The 17,951-nt window shown below is 42.7% G+C and overlaps 1 protein-coding gene across 1 annotated transcript in view; it reads right to left on the bottom strand.

Moving 5' to 3' along the window:
- LOC109888589 (calcium/calmodulin-dependent protein kinase type IV) overlaps positions 1 to 9,577 on the bottom strand; it is a 29,178-nt gene extending 19,601 nt beyond the window's left edge. Inside the window, exons 1-5 of the mRNA XM_031822476.1 lie at positions 8,646 to 9,577; positions 6,445 to 6,523; positions 6,290 to 6,352; positions 4,901 to 4,983; positions 4,260 to 4,332 (exon numbers count right to left, since the gene is read on the bottom strand). Coding sequence (XP_031678336.1) covers positions 4,260 to 4,332; positions 4,901 to 4,983; positions 6,290 to 6,352; positions 6,445 to 6,523; positions 8,646 to 8,752 — 405 coding nt within the window. The 5' untranslated portion in view covers positions 8,753 to 9,577. The remainder of the gene's footprint in view (positions 1 to 4,259; positions 4,333 to 4,900; positions 4,984 to 6,289; positions 6,353 to 6,444; positions 6,524 to 8,645) is intronic.
- Positions 9,578 to 17,951: the final 8,374 nt, after the last annotated feature.

Genomic DNA, 17,951 nt, shown 5'->3' on the forward strand with positions numbered 1-17,951 from the left:
GTGCTGTGGGTCTAGTAGGTGCTGTGGATCTAGTAGGTGCTGTGGGTCTAGTAGGTGCTGTGGGTCTAGTAGGTGCCCTTACAGACACATTACAGGACTACAGAAGGTAGGGTTACTATGGAGAACTATAGAAAGAGAGTGAAGAGATTGTAGAGCTCTGCTCTGTTCAATCAGTGTGTAAAACACAGCCTAAAACAAGCTTAAGATTTCACGACTCACTGATGATGAGCACTGTAGGACAGAAAAACAGTGACCAAAGTGATGGTGAGAGCTTCCAAAGAGCCATCTTTTATCAGGTGCTTGACAGTCTCACAGCTGAGCTGCAGAGGTGTTTTTCAAAGAAGATTTGTGAGATAATGCAAGGGGTCCAGTCTCTCAACCCAAAGAGGACAACATTCTTTTTTTTCTTCCACTGGGTCTTCATAAGGTCTGTCATTTGAACAGTCATCATCATGACTGTGCTAAGGTCAGGACCTCTCTAGGTATAGGTACACCTATACAGTGGGCCTCATCAGCCACCCAGAGAGGCCGTATGAGGAGATTTCTAATGACCTAGTCAAAATATTTGCCCAGTTTCCACGGTGACTACCCGCCCCAGGCCTACTGGGGCAGCTTACAACACTCACTTGTCATTACCGCACACTTCCCTTCCCGGCTGCGAACGCCGGGACTCATTCTGGGAAATTAGCCAGCGACGTCTCGGAGAAAGCCTGTGGTTACGCCCTGGGTCTGCCATTAGTTAGTTAGCATCGGCACTAAGTGCCTGGTCTGACTGCTATTTGTTCTAATGGAAAACTTGATTCACTCCCCTGCCAGACTGGCTATTGATGGGTCCCCGCTCAGAACCTTTTGAACCCATCTCTCCTGAGATGCTCCGGCTCTGTCTGCCTGGGGGAAAGGTCGTAAATCAGAGAATCAGCTGCCATTAGCACTGGCTCTGCGCTGCAGAACGCTAGCTTGGCTGGATGGGGAGGGTCCAAAGTACACCCATGACTCATAGCGGTGTCAAGCTGTGTTAATTAAGTTTGTGTGCCTGGGCTCTGGACAGATGTTGTTTTTTAACGAGATGACAAAAAACCAGTGAGAATCAGGACCAGCCTGCTAGAAACAGTACAGAACACTGTGATCTCTATGGGGATTCGTTACACACAAACTAAAGCATGAATCATGTTGAAAGATTACTGGGCACATTTCTTTTAGATTTAAGGGAAAATGTTATGGACTCATGGAGGCTTGATTAAATAGGCCTATTTCATCTACAGAAAAAGATGTATGAAATCATAATGGATTTATAGGTGATATTGTAAAACAATGTCAGTGCTAGACATCTATATCGGCTTGCTGTCATTAAAAATGCTCCTGCACAGGTGTATATGAGTCACAAGTTACAACCTACTGGTTCTACTGTATATCCCTACAGAGCAAAAAACCTGCTCCAGAGCGCTCAGGACCTCAGACTGGGGTGAAGGTTCACCTTCCAACAGGACAACGACCCTAAGCACACAGCCAAGACAATCTTGCTTTGTCATTATGGGGTATTGTGTGTAGATTTTAGGATTAAAGGCTGTAACGTAACACAATGTGGAAAAGGTGAAGGGTTCTGAATACTTTCCGAATGCATTGTATATCCCTAAGGAATGGCCTACGCACAGAGGCGAAATTGACATTTCATAATTTGGTGTTTTGTTGATGGTGGTGGAAAACGCTGTCTCAGGCGGCGCTCCAGAATCTCCCATAAGTGTTCAATTGGGTTGAGGTCTGGTAACTGAGACACACAGAGACACCTTTTAAACCTCATATGCTCCTTTGAGAACCCTCTTTCAAATTCTCTGAGATTCACAATTCACAATTTGAGATTCAAATTCAAAATTCTTCTAGCCATGGTAACCAAAATAATCATAAATAACTGCCCATTTTTATACATGACCCTAAGCATGATGGGATGTTAATTGTTTAATTAACTCAGGAAACACACCTGTGTGGAAGCACCGGCTTTCAATATACTTTGTATCCCTCATTTAAGTGTTTCCTATATTTTGGTAGTTAGCTGTGTATAGGGAACATGCAGTGCATATACACTCAACATGACGGTAAAAGTAGCTCTGAGGTGATTAACTCTGAGGTGAAGCAGTGAAGGGAAAATCACCTACAATTAAACAAAACAAAAAAACTTGAACTCTGCATTGCCCCTTCTCTCTGTCACTCTCACACACACACACACACACACACACACACACACACACACACACACACACACACACAGACAGACAGACAGACAGACAGACAGACAGACAGACAGACAGACAGACAGACAGACAGACAGACAGACAGACAGACAGACAGACAGACAGACAGACAGACAGACAGACAGACAGACAGACAGACAGACAGACAGACAGACAGACAGACAGACAGACAGACAGACAGACAGACAGACAGACAGACAGACAGACAGACAGACAGACAGACAGACAGACAGACAGACAGACAGACAGACAGACAGACAGACAGACAGACAGACAGACAGACAGACAGACAGACAGACAGACAGACAGACAGACAGACAGACAGACAGACAGACAGACAGACAGACAGACAGACAGACAGACAGACAGACAGACAGACAGACAGACAGACAGACAGACAGACAGACAGACAGACAGACAGACAGACAGACAGACAGACAGACAGACAGACAGACAGACAGACAGACAGACAGACAGACAGACAGACAGACAGACAGACAGACAGACACACAGACACACAGACAGACAGACAGACACACACACACACACAGACAGACAGACAGACAGACAGACACACACACACACACACAGACAGACAGACAGACAGACACACACAGACACACACACACACACACACACACAGACACACACACACAGACAGACAGACAGACACACACATACACACACACACAGACACACACACACACACACACACACACAGACAGACACACACACACACACACACAGACACACACACACACACAGACAGACACACACACACAGACAGACACACACACACACACAGACACACACACACAGACAGACACACACACACACACAGACACACACACACACACAATCATGAACAAATGATGAACCCTTACTCCAGATTAAAAGCCCATGTTTCCCACCACACAGCCACCAGTGTTAAGAATGCTTTAGAAACCAAGCAGTGTTCTAATGGGCCGGATGGCAGCGGCCTGGTTGTCAGACAGGCACATACTCACTGTTACATAACAGGCAGCCCACATCCCTGCTGCCTCTCTTAGTCAGAAGATTAAGAGTGTGTGGGGGGGGGGTGATGGCTCTCTGAGAGGATTATTTCACACTTGCGGCGCACAAAACACACATGCGCACGGTTACACGCGCGTGCGTAGAGTCACTCAAACACACGTACACTCACACACACACACCTATCTGCCATTTCTCAAACTGAGACTGATGACACATCTGACCCATATCTACCACCCAGAGAAACATAGTGGGTGTGTGTGTGTGCAGCCAAGCCTCTACTGTAGCTGCATGTATAATGGGATTACAATACAGGCTCTCACACTATTCCTCTGGTTGATATTCATTGATGCCATTGCCAAGTCCTACACCCCAAAACATTTGTTTAGTGGCATTTTCCACTGGCTAAATTATCATCTACTATTTTTGGGGGTTCAGGTATCATTCTGCCTGAAACACCACTTAATGCCGGCTGCAAGTTAAGGGCAGTGATTGCAGTGTGTGTGTGTGTGTGTCCCCCCCCCCCCCGAAAATAACAATCCCCCCGAAAATGACAATCTGAACATATTGACCTTTAAAGATTAAATGTGATTATGACTCAAAGTAAGTCTACAGTTAAGTCTCATAATTCAGTGCAGTGACTGGACACAGTAGGTCATGGATAAGAGCAAACTTGAAACAAATGTAACTTTAAGCCTTAAAGTATGTGTATTTTCTTATAATTTTCCTAAGGATAAGAGACCTGTCTCGATTGAACAAGCTTTGTCAAAACATCATTACTGAAAAGTCTCCCTCAGCTCGATGTTGACCTGTCTTCTATTGAAGCCAAATGATGCAATCAAACTGAAAGACAAGATATGCAGCAGCAGCAGCATCTCTCTCCTCTCTGCATAGAGGCGTGATGTGCATCTAAGAAGTCATTCTAAATTCCAAGGCATTTGATTTCACAAGGCACAGTCCTACTCAATAGCTCGTCAGTGGCCATTCAATCACATCTCTTACCGCCACTGCCTCCAGAATCTGCTTGATGACGTGGGCAGCATCTCTCTCGCTGTAATACCCTCTCTCCACAATCCTGAAAGAGCAGAAAGAGACAAACGGACAGGGAGTCAAAATGTTACACCGAGTTCAAATGCCCCACTTTGAGAGATTATTCAATTCTTAACTCTGTGAAAGTCAGAAAACATGAAGAGAGAATTGTAGGCAGTTGTTACTGTCAAACTTTGCTAAACCTATAAGGTGATAGGAGGATAAAGAGATGAAAGAGTTTTTTCATTTATTTACAGTGCTATTATATCAAAATAAAACAGAACAGTAGAGAAAGGGTCTATGATATTGCGCAATAGTCATAATGAGTTCTACAGATTGGGTGGGGCCTGTGCTCCAACCAGTCTTCTAATCGTTTCCTTGGTAACAGTGCTGGTGAGGGCCATTACACATTTCATTTTCTAATCCTTTTATACTCTGCATCTTAATAAAGCCAGTGTCATACATGTCTGCTAATGACAAAGCAGAGAAATGGAACGGGGGGATCGCATGAGGCCACTGGTTCCACCTCTGGCCCCGCCCAATTGAAACCAATTTCAGCAAGGATTTGAGGATTAGACAGGGTCATAGGGGTGGTATATTTTGGGCGTAATCACCTGTCAAAGAGTTCCCCTCCGGTCACCAGCTCCAAGATGAGGGCGATGTCTGTCTCGGTCTCAAAGATCTCCTTCAGGCGGATCTGAGGAAGATGAGAGGAAGATGAGGAAGAAAAACACTAAATGTTGGAAAAACACAAGCCAACATATCAACAATATTAATGCAAACAGAAAGAAGAAGTCACCATTAATGTTAATTTCAATCATGCTCTTATAAATAGTTAATAAAACAATATACAATTAACAAAAATATAAATGCAACATATAAAGTGTTGGTCCGATGTTTGAGCTGAAATTTTTTAAATCCCAGAAATATTTCATACTCACAAAAAGCTTGTTTATCTCAAATCCATCCACCTGACAGGTGTGGCATATCAAGAAGCTGATTAAACAGCATGATCATTACACAGGTGCACCTTGTGCTGAGGGCAATAAAAGGCCAATCTGAAATGTGTAGTTTTGTCACACAACACAATGCCACAGATGTCTCAAGTTTTGAGGGAGTGTGCTGATTGCAGGAAGGTCCACCAGAGCAGTTGCCAGCAAATTTCATGTTAATTTCTCTACCATAAGCCGCCAATGTCGTTTTAGATCTTTTGGCAGTACGTCCAATCGTGCTCATAACCGCAGACCACGTGTAACCACGCCAGCACAGGACCTCCTACATCTGGCTTCATTGCCTCCGAGATTGTCAGACCAGCCATCCGAACAGCTGATGAAACTGTGGGTTTGCACAACTGAAGAAATTCTCCGCCAACCATCTTAGGGGAGCTCATCTGCGGGCTTGTCGTCATCACCAGGGTCTTGACCTGAATTGACTTCAGTGGGCAAATGCTCACCTTTAAAGCCACTGGCACACTGGAGAAGTGTGCTCTTCACGGATGAATCCCAGTTTCAACTATACCTGGCAGATGGCAGACAGCATGTATGTGGGGAAGTGGTTTGCTGTTGTCAAAGTTGTGAACAGAGTGCCCCATGTTGGCGGTGGGGTTATGGCATGGTCACGCATAAGCTACAGACAACAAACATAATTGCATTTTATCGATGGCAATTTGAATGCACAGAGATACCATGCAAAGATCCTGAGGCCCATTGTCGTGCTATTCATCCACCATCATCAACTCATGTTTCAGCATGATAATGCACGGCCCATGTCGCAAGGATCTGTACACAATCCATGGAAGCTGAAATTGCCCAGTTCGTCCATAGTCTGAATACTCAGCAGTGTATATCAAAACATTCTAGTTACTAGTGTCCAACAACAAGTCACCACTATTGTTCATGTAAATCATGGTTAGGCTTAGAAAAGGTTTTTAAAACATTTTTTAGAATGGTGTCTCGGATATTAAAAAATATATTTATAAAAATAACCTATTTTTTGAAACTTACAATATTTGGGTGGGAAAGTCGCAGCAGAACTCCAATTTCAGTCCGCACTATTTTCTTGTCAATCTGAAATGGAATGAATGAGAATGAGACGAGTGCATTAATATATTATTCATAGTCTAACTCAGCTGTTCAAAATGGCCGAAAGAAGGACTCACAGTCTTCTTCAGGACCTTTGCAGCATAGGGCTTCTGTGTCTGCTTCTCCTCAGTGCGAAACACCACTGACGTAGCCCCCCTGGGAAGAAGAACAAACAATCAACATAAACAACTATGATCATATGGTTGTCTCTCCATAGTGCAATGATTCAGCATTTTAGCTCTGCTCATGAACTGCTTATGAATCATTATTTCATTGTTTGTAAGTATTATGTCATTTGCTCATATCAACATAAGTAAATACATATATGTATAAACCATTTTATTATAAGCACTTTTAGTCATACATAGAGTAAATCAAGAACAACAGATTGTTACATATAATTACTTAATTCAATGGTAAACAAACTATGTAATAACGTTTCTAAGCATTTCATAAGCTGACTTCCATCTAAAGCATTACAACGACAACTCCATGTAACATGTGGCCAATGTAGAGTCAATGGTGAGCCATTAGATGTCCATCCACATTCTTATGGCAAAGATGGATATAAAAGTCATTGTAGAGGGAAACATGAAATAAAAGCTATTCAGAGCCATGACACCACTACATGAGTGAGCAGAGGGTAGCTCTAAGTATGAGCTCAAACCATGAGTAATCTGTTGATTTGTGACTGGGCTGTCTTGTGTTGTCTGTTGCTTTGAAATCTACTTGGAAATCTAGAGATAATTCCCTGGCCAAATGTACACGGAGTGTACAAAACATTAAGGACACCTGCTCTTTCCATGACATAGACTGACCAGATGAATGGCGGTGAAAACTATGATCCTTTATATATGGCACGTGTTAAATCCACTTCATTCAGTTTAGATGAAGGGGAGGAGAAAGGTTAAAGAACCATTTTTAAGCCTTGAGACAATTGAGACATGGGTTGTGTGTGTGTCATTCAGAGGGTGAATAGGCAAGACAAAAGATTTAAGTGCCTTTGAACGGGGTATGGTAGTAGGTGCCAGGTGCACTGGTTTGTGTCTAGAACTGCAACGCTGGTGGGTAGCTCAACAGTTTCCTGTGTGTATGAAGAATGGTTCACCACCCAAAGGACATCCAGCCAACTTAACACAACTGTGGGAAGAATTGGAATCAACATGGCGTTGTGGAACGCTTTTGACACCTTGTTGAATCCATGCCCATGTAACAGTATAACTTTAGACCGTCCCCTCGCCCATACCCGGGCGCGAACCAGGAACCCTCTGCACACATCAACAACAGTCACCCACGAAGCATCGTTACCCATCGCTCCACAAAAGCCGCAGCCCTTGCAGAGCAAGGGGAACAACTACTTCAAGGTCTCAGAGCAAGTGACGTCACCGATTGAAACGCTATTTAGCGCACACCACCGCTGACTAGTTAGCCGTTTCACATCCAAAATCTGTTCTGAGGACAAAATGGATGGGCTGGACATGCCGAGAGATGACTTCAGATTGGTCTTCCATGTAGCATGCTTCTGTCTATAACATGAGCTGCTCTGTATGTGTAGGTAATCCTTTCTAATGCGGATTTTTGAAAGATCTCACAAAGAACTGCAACATTTTTGCTAATGCTCTCCACTTTCTGGAGGATGATCGTGCCATGCTGACTCTCTCGGACTCTGAAAATAAATCAGACGATGAGGAAATATCTGATTTAGATTTAAAAAAACATTTTCACTGAACCAGACATTAAACAGCGATCAACAGTGTTCTTGTCACGAAAGAAGTTGACCGATGTTTTGAAGTCAGTGGAATGCCCAGTGGAAGCAGAGAATGGGAGCTAAGGAGATGGAGAAAATTCTGGCATTTGATTGCAAATATGCGGAGAGAGTTGAAAACAGAACACACAGAAGGCAGTTGTATAAAACCACTGTCTCCGGATTACATCTTCAAACTAAGAGCAACCATGGCATCTGTGACAGAGAGGGAGAAGCGTTCATCCATGTATAGGGGTAAGAGAGTCTAGCTAGCTACATTTTCAGATATTATATATTTCTAATTTTGTCAGAAAGTGTTTTCATTTCAAGTTAAAGTACACTGTTAGCTAGCTAGCTAATGTTAGCTAGCTGGCTCACTAGCTAACGTTATGTGTATGATCTGTATAATAATATTATTTGTATCTTAGGAAGCCATTTTGCATTGCTAGTTATAGCCTAATGTTAGTTATGATGGTGATGATGCTGGTGGTGTTTACAAATTGGTGTCCATAAAGGAACAGTTCAGTACTCTACCTTCCCAGTTCAGGACCCATGGTGTAGAACTCTTCCATGGAGACATCTCTGCGCGATCCATCCACCCAGTATTCCACGGGGCTGGCGCCCGAGCGTGAGGTGGGCATGTTGATGTTGGCCAATCACACAAATCACAGGATTCCTGAGGAGCGCAAAGCCCAAACGCACACACACTACTTTTCCTCTTTTTAAGATTAAAACGTAATGTTCAGATTAGCAAAACGAAGAGAAGGCATTATATTTAATGAATTCCCCCGCGCCAAATAACGACAAGCCATGTAAAGCTAACCAGTCTTTGGTTAACAACTCTCACTGTTATGTTCAGCCAAAGATAATCCAAATGTTTACGTTGACACACAGAAATATATTGTCAGCGCCGATATCAAAACCCATGTAAGCTTCGCATTACAGCGCGAGCTTAGTCACTATGCAATATATCACGTAACAAAAATCATCCATTATTGTTCTATTGTTTCAATGTACCGACACTATTTAATAATAGCATTCATAACCATCCTTTACTCGAAGTTTACTGCACCATAACCACATTTGTCGCAGGTTCCATGGGGCCTCGCGGTGTGAATACCCGAATCCATAAATATATAGCCTACGCTTTGAATTTTTTGCAGCACAATCCCATCCACAACAGTGTACTCATGAAAACATTACTATATCATGCATCGAAGCACCTCAATAGTCCCGAGGTCTGTGACAAAGAACATTCAATGGTCCGATATAGAATACTTTAATTAAGCTGCGCCAATAATCATGATCCGTCAATAGTTCTATGTGTATGTTGTTTAATAATATTCGCAAATATAGATTTTGTCTCGCAGCTGATGCACGCTTCACTATTGGTCTCTATATGAACGCCCATCCAATGGTCTGCACTTATCTCGCTATACAGTGTGTTCCTCCTTTCATCCTTGGTTTGGGGTGGGTAGGTGGTGGCTGTGAAGCTGTTGTATTCGGTGTTGGGGGGCGGGGGGGGGGGGGGGGGGGGGGGGGGTAGGAGGACCGTCGAACAGTCATTGAGGGGAAATATGCTCAACGCCCTCTACAGATTTCTTCCAATCCGTTGCATTCACAGAAACCACAATCTGCGCTGCAATTGGAAGTCAAACAGTCAATCAAAGCCCCGGTCCACATATGGAATTGTATCGGGTATCCAACCAAAATGTCAATGAGGGGAAGATCCCGATAATACGCCACTGATTTCAACGGTTGTCAACACTACTGGCAATCTATTTTTGATATGTGTGGAGGAACCCGGTGCCTAATCCTTAGATTCAGTATATTTAGTAGAAAAATATAAAATTAGTTATCAATTCGGATTGTGAAAAATCATGTCCCGTCCGGTGTGCTTCCATTCTGAGTTCAGCACCATGGAAAGCTTCCCGCATCAACTCGGTGGTTATAGTGCGAACTAGACTAGTGAACGATTAGCACGTGACTGCAAATGGTGCCACCTCAGTTATCAAGAACACTTCAAGCAATACAACCATTAGAACTCTATCACTCAGCTTGTATGCTGTCCAGATAAGCCCACGCCAGCACACATCTTCAAAGCCCAGTGGCTTCCGGTTGTTTGCAGCATAAACAGGTGAACATATGCTGCCATATTGAGGCTCTTAATTAAGGCTATCTTACAAAATAATGTAGCAGTATTATGCAACACTTAAAATGAGTAACATGCTTCCTAGCCCTAACATTTTGAGATTACTGTAACAATAATACATGTATTCTTATGTAATCTTAGAAAGCCTGCATGTTCAGAGTCACAGGTCTGTGAAAATCTTCACAACTGCTATAATAATCTGCACACAATCTCAAAGGGCAATGATCCACTTGTACAATGTACTTTAATGTCATCTCAACTAACTGCAATCCAGGTTATTTTGGTTATGCTATTAGATCAAGTACAGTGATAGCACATTAAGTTGTTGCATAAATAAACAAAATATCTGACATTGTATTCCCATTTTAACTTTGGTGTGCTTTTAAATGATTGAAAGCACAGTGATAACACATTTAGGTGACAACTAAACCGAAAATCAGACATGGATTTTCGATCGGAATTTGTTTGTGCTTTTATATAGTTAAACACATTGGGATTTCAACATACTTTTGGCAGTCTTTTTGAGGGGGTGAAAATAGGTTGGAATCTCATTGATAAACATATCTCCCAAATATTACCCAATTCTCCACTTTGAAATGATGTGGTGTTCCCAGTGCGATGCCACTACTACTGGACATATTGTAATTAAAAATAAAATGAGTAGCCTAGACAATGTTTCAGAATTTGCAGACAGTCCAGCAAATTTAGGTTGAGTCAATGCAAAGTCAATGCAAAACATTGTTGAATTGAAACGTTCTGCTGACAGGTCCACAACCATTTGACATTGTTATTTCTTTCACAGACTGTCACAGTCCTTTGCCAAATAAATAATGAGTCACACGATTAAAAATATTTTCAAGAGAAGCAAAATAATAAAACATTCTGCCAACACTTTTAAAAAAAGTTTATCAAATTTGCCCTTTGCTCTTTCTTCTAGAAACTGCCGTGGACAAATTCCAATAGTTCCAAATTATAGTGCAAATAAAGGACCTTATTGTCACCATAAAAGGTGAATGGAGGCGTTTTCCAAGCAGAGTTATAATACTCGTTCATACATGCACAGTTTCACGACAGGTCTGATTTTATAACAGGAAACATACGTATAGAAAACCCTTACAGTTGCTTCTGAACACTTTCTCTCAGCCATCTCTACGTCTCAAACTCCAAGACACATTTTCAGCTTGAAGAGAGTAGAGGTACTGGGGAATTTTCATTGTTCTCAGGATTTGGCCCAAACATAGACATCCATGATTGGTTCAGATTTGGTCCAGATTAGAGTACAGAATCATGTACTGTACTGTACTGAACTGAACTCTACTGTGCTGTGCTGTACTGTACAGTATTCTGCTGTGCTCTAATGTTCTGTACTGTGATGTCCAAACTTGTGAAACATAGATGTTTATGATTGGTTCAGATTTGTTCCTTTGTGGACCAACCAAATTTGGTCGTGTTTGGGGGTGGATCTCATTAGAATAAGGGTATTTCCATGTAAAGCCCCATGAGCACAAACATCTGAAGTTCATAGGGGCACATCACATTTGATTTCAAATGAAAGCTGCGAGTTAACATTTTGTTGTTGAAATTAAGGCATGTATGTATAAATTATTCAACCATTTCTGGTCAAACAGGTCTTAGAAGGGGGTCTTAAAACACATCTTGTCACGGCTGTCGTAAGAACGGGACCAAGGCGCAGCGGATGTTGAGTTCCACATATTTAATTCAAAGAGAAACTTAAACAAAACAAAATATATCAATAAACGAACAACTAAACGTGACTACGTGGTGCACAAACACAAAACAATATCCCACAAACACAGGTGGGAAAAATAGCTACCTAAATATGATCCCCAATTAGAGACAACGATTACCAGCTGCCTCTAATTGGGAATCATACAAAACACCAACTTAGAAAATATAAACTAGAACACAACATAGAAATTATAAACTAGGATACCCCCTACTACACCATAGAGAAACAAGAGCTCTCTATGGTCAGGGCGTGACACTTCTAGCAGAAACATTATTTAAAAGTATTACAAATACATCAAAACCCAATAGTATTGAAGTAAAGATCCCTGCCAACTAATATCATCATTTATATTTAGTTTTGCAGAAATTATTTGACTACTTTAATGTGTTCTACTGTCCTACATGTGTGAAACAACAACGTCTATGATTTGTTCAGATTTGGTCCTGTGTGGACCAACCACATTTGGTCGTGTTTGAGGACGGAGTTCATTATAATAATACCCAAACATGAAAAAGAGGATATTGCATATTTCTACCTTTGTGTACCTATTCAGGATACATCAGCATGTAGAGAATGACATTCATATCCATAATGACCATTTCTGTGTGGTGCAGATCAGCGACCCATGAGATCCTTCCGTTACCACAGTTTTGTTACCTGGTGTAAATCCACTTCACTTACTGTACTTCAGAAACCAAAAGAGATTTGTCAAACTCAAGGTGTCATCTACCAATTATATGCATATCCTAGCTTCTGTGCCTGAGTAGCAGGCAGTTTACTTTGGGAACACTTTTCATCCGGAGGTGAAAATAGTGCCCCCAACCCTAGTGAGGTTAAGATTGAATCCTACTACATCGGCTCTGATGCTTGTCGGATGTGGCAGGGCTTGAAAACTATTACGGACTACAAAGGAAAACCCAGCCATGAGCTGCCTAGACACGAGCCTACCAGACCAGCTTTATGCTCGCTTCCAGGCAAGCAACACTGAAGCATGCATGAGAGTATATATATATTTTACCTCTTGGGGATGTTATTCGAAAACATAATGTAAACTTTCACTGCTATGCGGATGACACACAGCTGTACATTTCAATGAAACATGGTGAAGCCCCAAAATTGCCCTCGCTAGAAGCATGTGTTTCAGACATAAGGAAGTGGATGGCTGCAAACTTTCTACTATTAAACTCGGACAAAACAGAGATGCTTGTTCTAGGTCCCAAGAAACAAAGAGATCTTCTGTTGAATCTGACAATTAATCTTAATGGTTGTACAGTCGTCTCAAATAAAACTGTGAAGGACCTCGGCGTTACTCTGGACCCTGATCTCTCTTTTGAAGAACATATCAAGACCATTTCGAGGACAGCTTTTTTCCATCTACGTAACATTGCAAAAATAAGAAACTTTATGTCCAAAAATGATGCAGAAAAATTAATCCATGCTTTTGTCACTTCTAGGTTAGACTACTGCAATGCTCTATTTTCCGGCTACCCGGATAAAGCACTAAATAAACTTCAGTTAGTGCTAAATACGGCTGCTAGAATCCTGACTAGAACCAAAAAATTTGATCATATTACTCCAGTGCTAGCCTCTCTACACTGGCTTCCTGTCAAAGCAAGGGCTGATTTCAAGGTTTTACTGCTAACCTACAAAGCATTACATGGGCTTGCTCCTACCTATCTCTCTGATTTGGTCCTGCCGTACATACCTACACGTACGCTACGGTCACAAGACGCAGGCCTCCTAATTGTCCCTAGAATTTCTAAGCAAACAGCTGGAGGCAGGGCTTTCTCCTATAGAGCTCCATTTTTATGGAACGGTCTGCCTACCCATGTCAGAGACGCAAACTCGGTCTCAACCTTTAAGTCTTTACTGAAGACTCATCTCTTCAGTGGGTCATATGATTGAGTGTAGTCTGGCCCAGGAGTGGGAAGGTGAACGGAAAGGCTCTAGAGCAACGAACTGCCCTTGCTGTCTCTGCCTGGCCGGTTCCCCTCTTTCCACTGGGATTCTCTGCCTCTAACCCTATTACAGGGGCTGAGTCACTGGCTTGCTGGGGCTCTCTCATGCCGTCCCTGGAGGGGGTGCGTCACCTGAGTGGGTTGATTCACTGTTGTGGTCATCCTGTCTGGGTTGGCGCCCCCCCCCCCCCTTGGGTTGTGCCGTGGCGGAGATCTTTGTGGGCTATACTCAGCCTTGTCTCAGGATGGTAAGTTGGTGGTTGAAGATATCCCTCTAGTGGTGTGGGGGCTGTGCTTTGGCAAAGTGGGTGGGGTTATATCCTTCCTGTTTGGCCCTGTCCGGGGGTGTCCTCGGATGGGGCCACAGTGTCTCCTGACCCCTCCTGTCTCAGCCTCCAGTATTTATGCTGCAGTAGTTTATGTGTCGGGGGGCTGGGGTCAGTTTGTTATATCTGGAGTACTTCTCCTGTCCTATTCGGTGTCCTGTGTGAATCTAAGTGTGCGTTCTCTAATTCTCTCCTTCTCTCTTTCTTTCTCTCTCTCGGAGGACCTGAGCCCTAGGACCATGCCCCAGGACTACCTGACATGATGACTCCTTGCTGTCCCCAGTCCACCTGGCCATGCTGCTGCTCCAGTTTCAACTTCCACGTGACTGTGCTGCTGCTCTAGTTTCAACTGTTCTGCCTTATTATTATTCGACCATGCTGGTCATTTATGAACATTTGAACATCTTGGCCATGTTCTGTTATAATCTCCACCCGGCACAGCCAGAAGAGGACTGGCCACCCCACATAGCCTGGTTCCTCTCTAGGTTTCTTCCTAGGTATTGGCCTTTCTAGGGAGTTTTTCCTAGCCACCGTGCTTCTACACCTGCATTGCTTGCTGTTTGGGGTTTTAGGCTGGGTTTCTGTACAGCACTTTGAGATATCAGCTGATGTACGAAGGGCTATATAAATAAATTTGATTTGATTTGATTTGATGAGAGCACCAGCTGTTCCAGACAACTGTGTGATAACGCTCTCGGTAGCCTATGTGAGCAACACCTTTAAACAGGTCAACATTCACAAAGCCGCGGGGCCAGATGGATTACCAGGACGTGTACTCAAAGCATGCGAGGACCAACTGGCAAGTGTCTTCCCTGACACTTTCAACCTCTCCTTGACCGAGTCTGTAATACCTGAATGTTTCAAGCAGACCACCATAGTCCCTGTGCCCAAGGAAGCGAAGGTAACCTGCCTAAATGATTACCGCCCCGTAGCACTCACGTCGGTAGCCATGAAGTGCTTTGAAAGGCTGGTCATGGCTCACATCAACAGCATCCTCCCAGATATCCTAGACCCACTCCAATTCGCATAAGCTTATTCCACAGATGACACAATCTCAATCGCACTCCACGCAGCCTTTTCCCACCTGGACAAAAGGACCTATGTGAGAACGCTGTTCATTGACTACAGCTCAGTTTTCAACACCATAGTGCCCACAAAGCTCATCACTAAGCTAAGGACCCTGGGACTAAACACCTCTTTCTACAACTGGATCCTGGACTTCCTGATGGACCACCCCCATGTGGTAAGGGTAGGCAACAATACGTCTGCCACTCTGATCCTCTTGTGTATTCCCTGTTCACCCATGACTGCGTGGCCAAACACGACTCCAACACCATTATTAAGTTTGCTGACGACACAACAGTGGTAGGCCTGATCACAGACAATGATGAGACAGCCTATAGGGAGGAGGTCAGAGACCTGGCAGTATGGTTCCAGAACAACAACCTCTTCCTCAATGTGAGCAAGACAAAGGAGCTGACCGTGGACTACAGGAAAATGTGGGCCGAACAGGCCCCCATTAACATCGACGGGGCTGTAGTGGAGCGGGTCGAGAGTTTCAAGTTCCTTGGTGTCCACATCACCAACGAACTATAATGGTCCAAAAACACCAAGACAATCATGAAGAGGGCACGAAAAACATTTTCCACCTCAGGAGACTGAAAAGATTTGTCATGGGTCCCATTGTTACTGTAATTGAATTATGCCAATGTGCTTTCATTAATTGAAAACCCTTAATCTATTTTATGAGAATTTGTAAGATTCTTGTTTGCATAAAATAGATGGAGACCAGTCTTTTCAATAATAGGTAACAGAATTTATTCTCGGAGCACGCTGCCACTTAACCACGAGCAACAGTTTATATACAGATCATGACGTCATTTCATTGCTTTAACAGAATCCCCTCCTCTCGACCGGGACAAAGTGAGGTGAAAAGTTCATTCTAACTTACTAACACACTCCCAGGTAACTTTTGACCCTTCAACATTATCGATCACCACTGAGCTGACAGTTCTAATGAACAGAAAACTTAGGAATGCACTCACTGTCTTATCTAAAAAACCCAGAGCTCAGTTTCGTAGGTTCAACCATAGGCTAACGACCTTATCTGTTTTCACAGTCCACAACCCATTCGTTTCTTCCTAGTTGAAATGGTGTTCATTAACTTTAATTACTCCTTGTCCGTGTCTCACAATCCCACCTTATGAACTCATATTGTTAATCAGATATAATAAAAGAGAGTAAAAAAATAAAAGAGTATAAGTTTACTTAGTTACAATTCTATTTAAAATGGGGATATTGTTTATTCATTTATTCATAATAATTCTAACATCCATATCCTCAAAACGTTCTACAGCTGCACCATCGAGAGCATCCTGACAGGCTGTATCACCGCCTGGTATGTCAACTGTTCGGCATCTGACCGTAAGGCGCTACAGAGGGTAGTGCATACGGCACAGTACATCACTGGGACCAAACTTCCTGCCATCCAGGACCTATATACTAGGCGGTGTCAGAGGAAAGCCCATAAAATTGTCAAAGACTCCAGTTACCCAAGTCATAGACTGTTCTCTCTGCTACTGCATGGAAAGCGGTAACAGAGCGCCAAGTCTAGGACCAAAATGCTCCTTAAAACTACTTGGCACCACACGTCCCGCTAGGGCACCTCCCCCCACTGCTCAACTGACACAGTAGCACACAGAACGCAAAAAATATTCTTAGAAATATTTAACCTCCACACATTAACAAGTCCAATAGCTCAAATGAAAGATAAACACCTTGTTCATCTAGCCACCAAGTCAGATTTCTAAAATGTTTTACGGCGAAAACATAGCACATATTTATGTCAAACCACCACCAAAGATAGGCTAATTTACATAGCCATTTTGTAGAACAATAGATGCAATCACAAAAGCAGGATTAAAAGTAAAATAATTCACTAACCTTTTGAAAATCTTCATCAGATGACAGGAATAGGACATGTTATACAGTACATTTATGTTTTTTTCAATAATATGCTAATTATATCCATAAATCACGGTTTACATAGAAGGTCATGGCTAAAAAATGCTACAACAATGCCTGGAGAAATTATGGTAACTCTGCCAGATAACAGAAATACACATCATAAACGTTGACTAAATATACATGTTCTACATATACTTAGAAAGATACACTTCTTCTTAATAAAACAGCTGTGTTACATTTATTTTTTACTTTACAGATTTCGTTCACTAGGCTATAATGTGAGTCGGCGCTCAGGAATTAGCATTTTGGCTCCTCCACAGAAACCCAAATTTAACACATAAATGTTCCCTTACCTTTGCTGTTCTTCCATCAGAAGACCTGGAAGGGTTTATACTTACCAAAAACAGCTTTAGTTTTGAAGTCTGTGTCTTTCGGTTATCAAACACGACATATTTCGGTTGAAATGCAGCCAAAAAGTAAAGTTAGTTCGCACCAAAACGTCGAAATTACATATTATATGTCGACTAAACTTGTCAAACTTGGTTCAGAACACAGCGTTAGCATGCTATATAGCTTCACCGCAATTCTCAGGACAAAGAGAAACACACGCATCATTTAATCAATCTTGAAAGAAAGACAGCACAGGCGCAGATTGCGCGTGAGAGTAACCTGTATTCTCGAGCGACC

The sequence above is a fragment of the Oncorhynchus kisutch genome, linkage group LG4 (genome assembly GCF_002021735.2).
Source record: "Oncorhynchus kisutch isolate 150728-3 linkage group LG4, Okis_V2, whole genome shotgun sequence".
In the NCBI taxonomy this organism is placed as follows: Eukaryota; Metazoa; Chordata; class Actinopteri; order Salmoniformes; family Salmonidae; genus Oncorhynchus; species Oncorhynchus kisutch.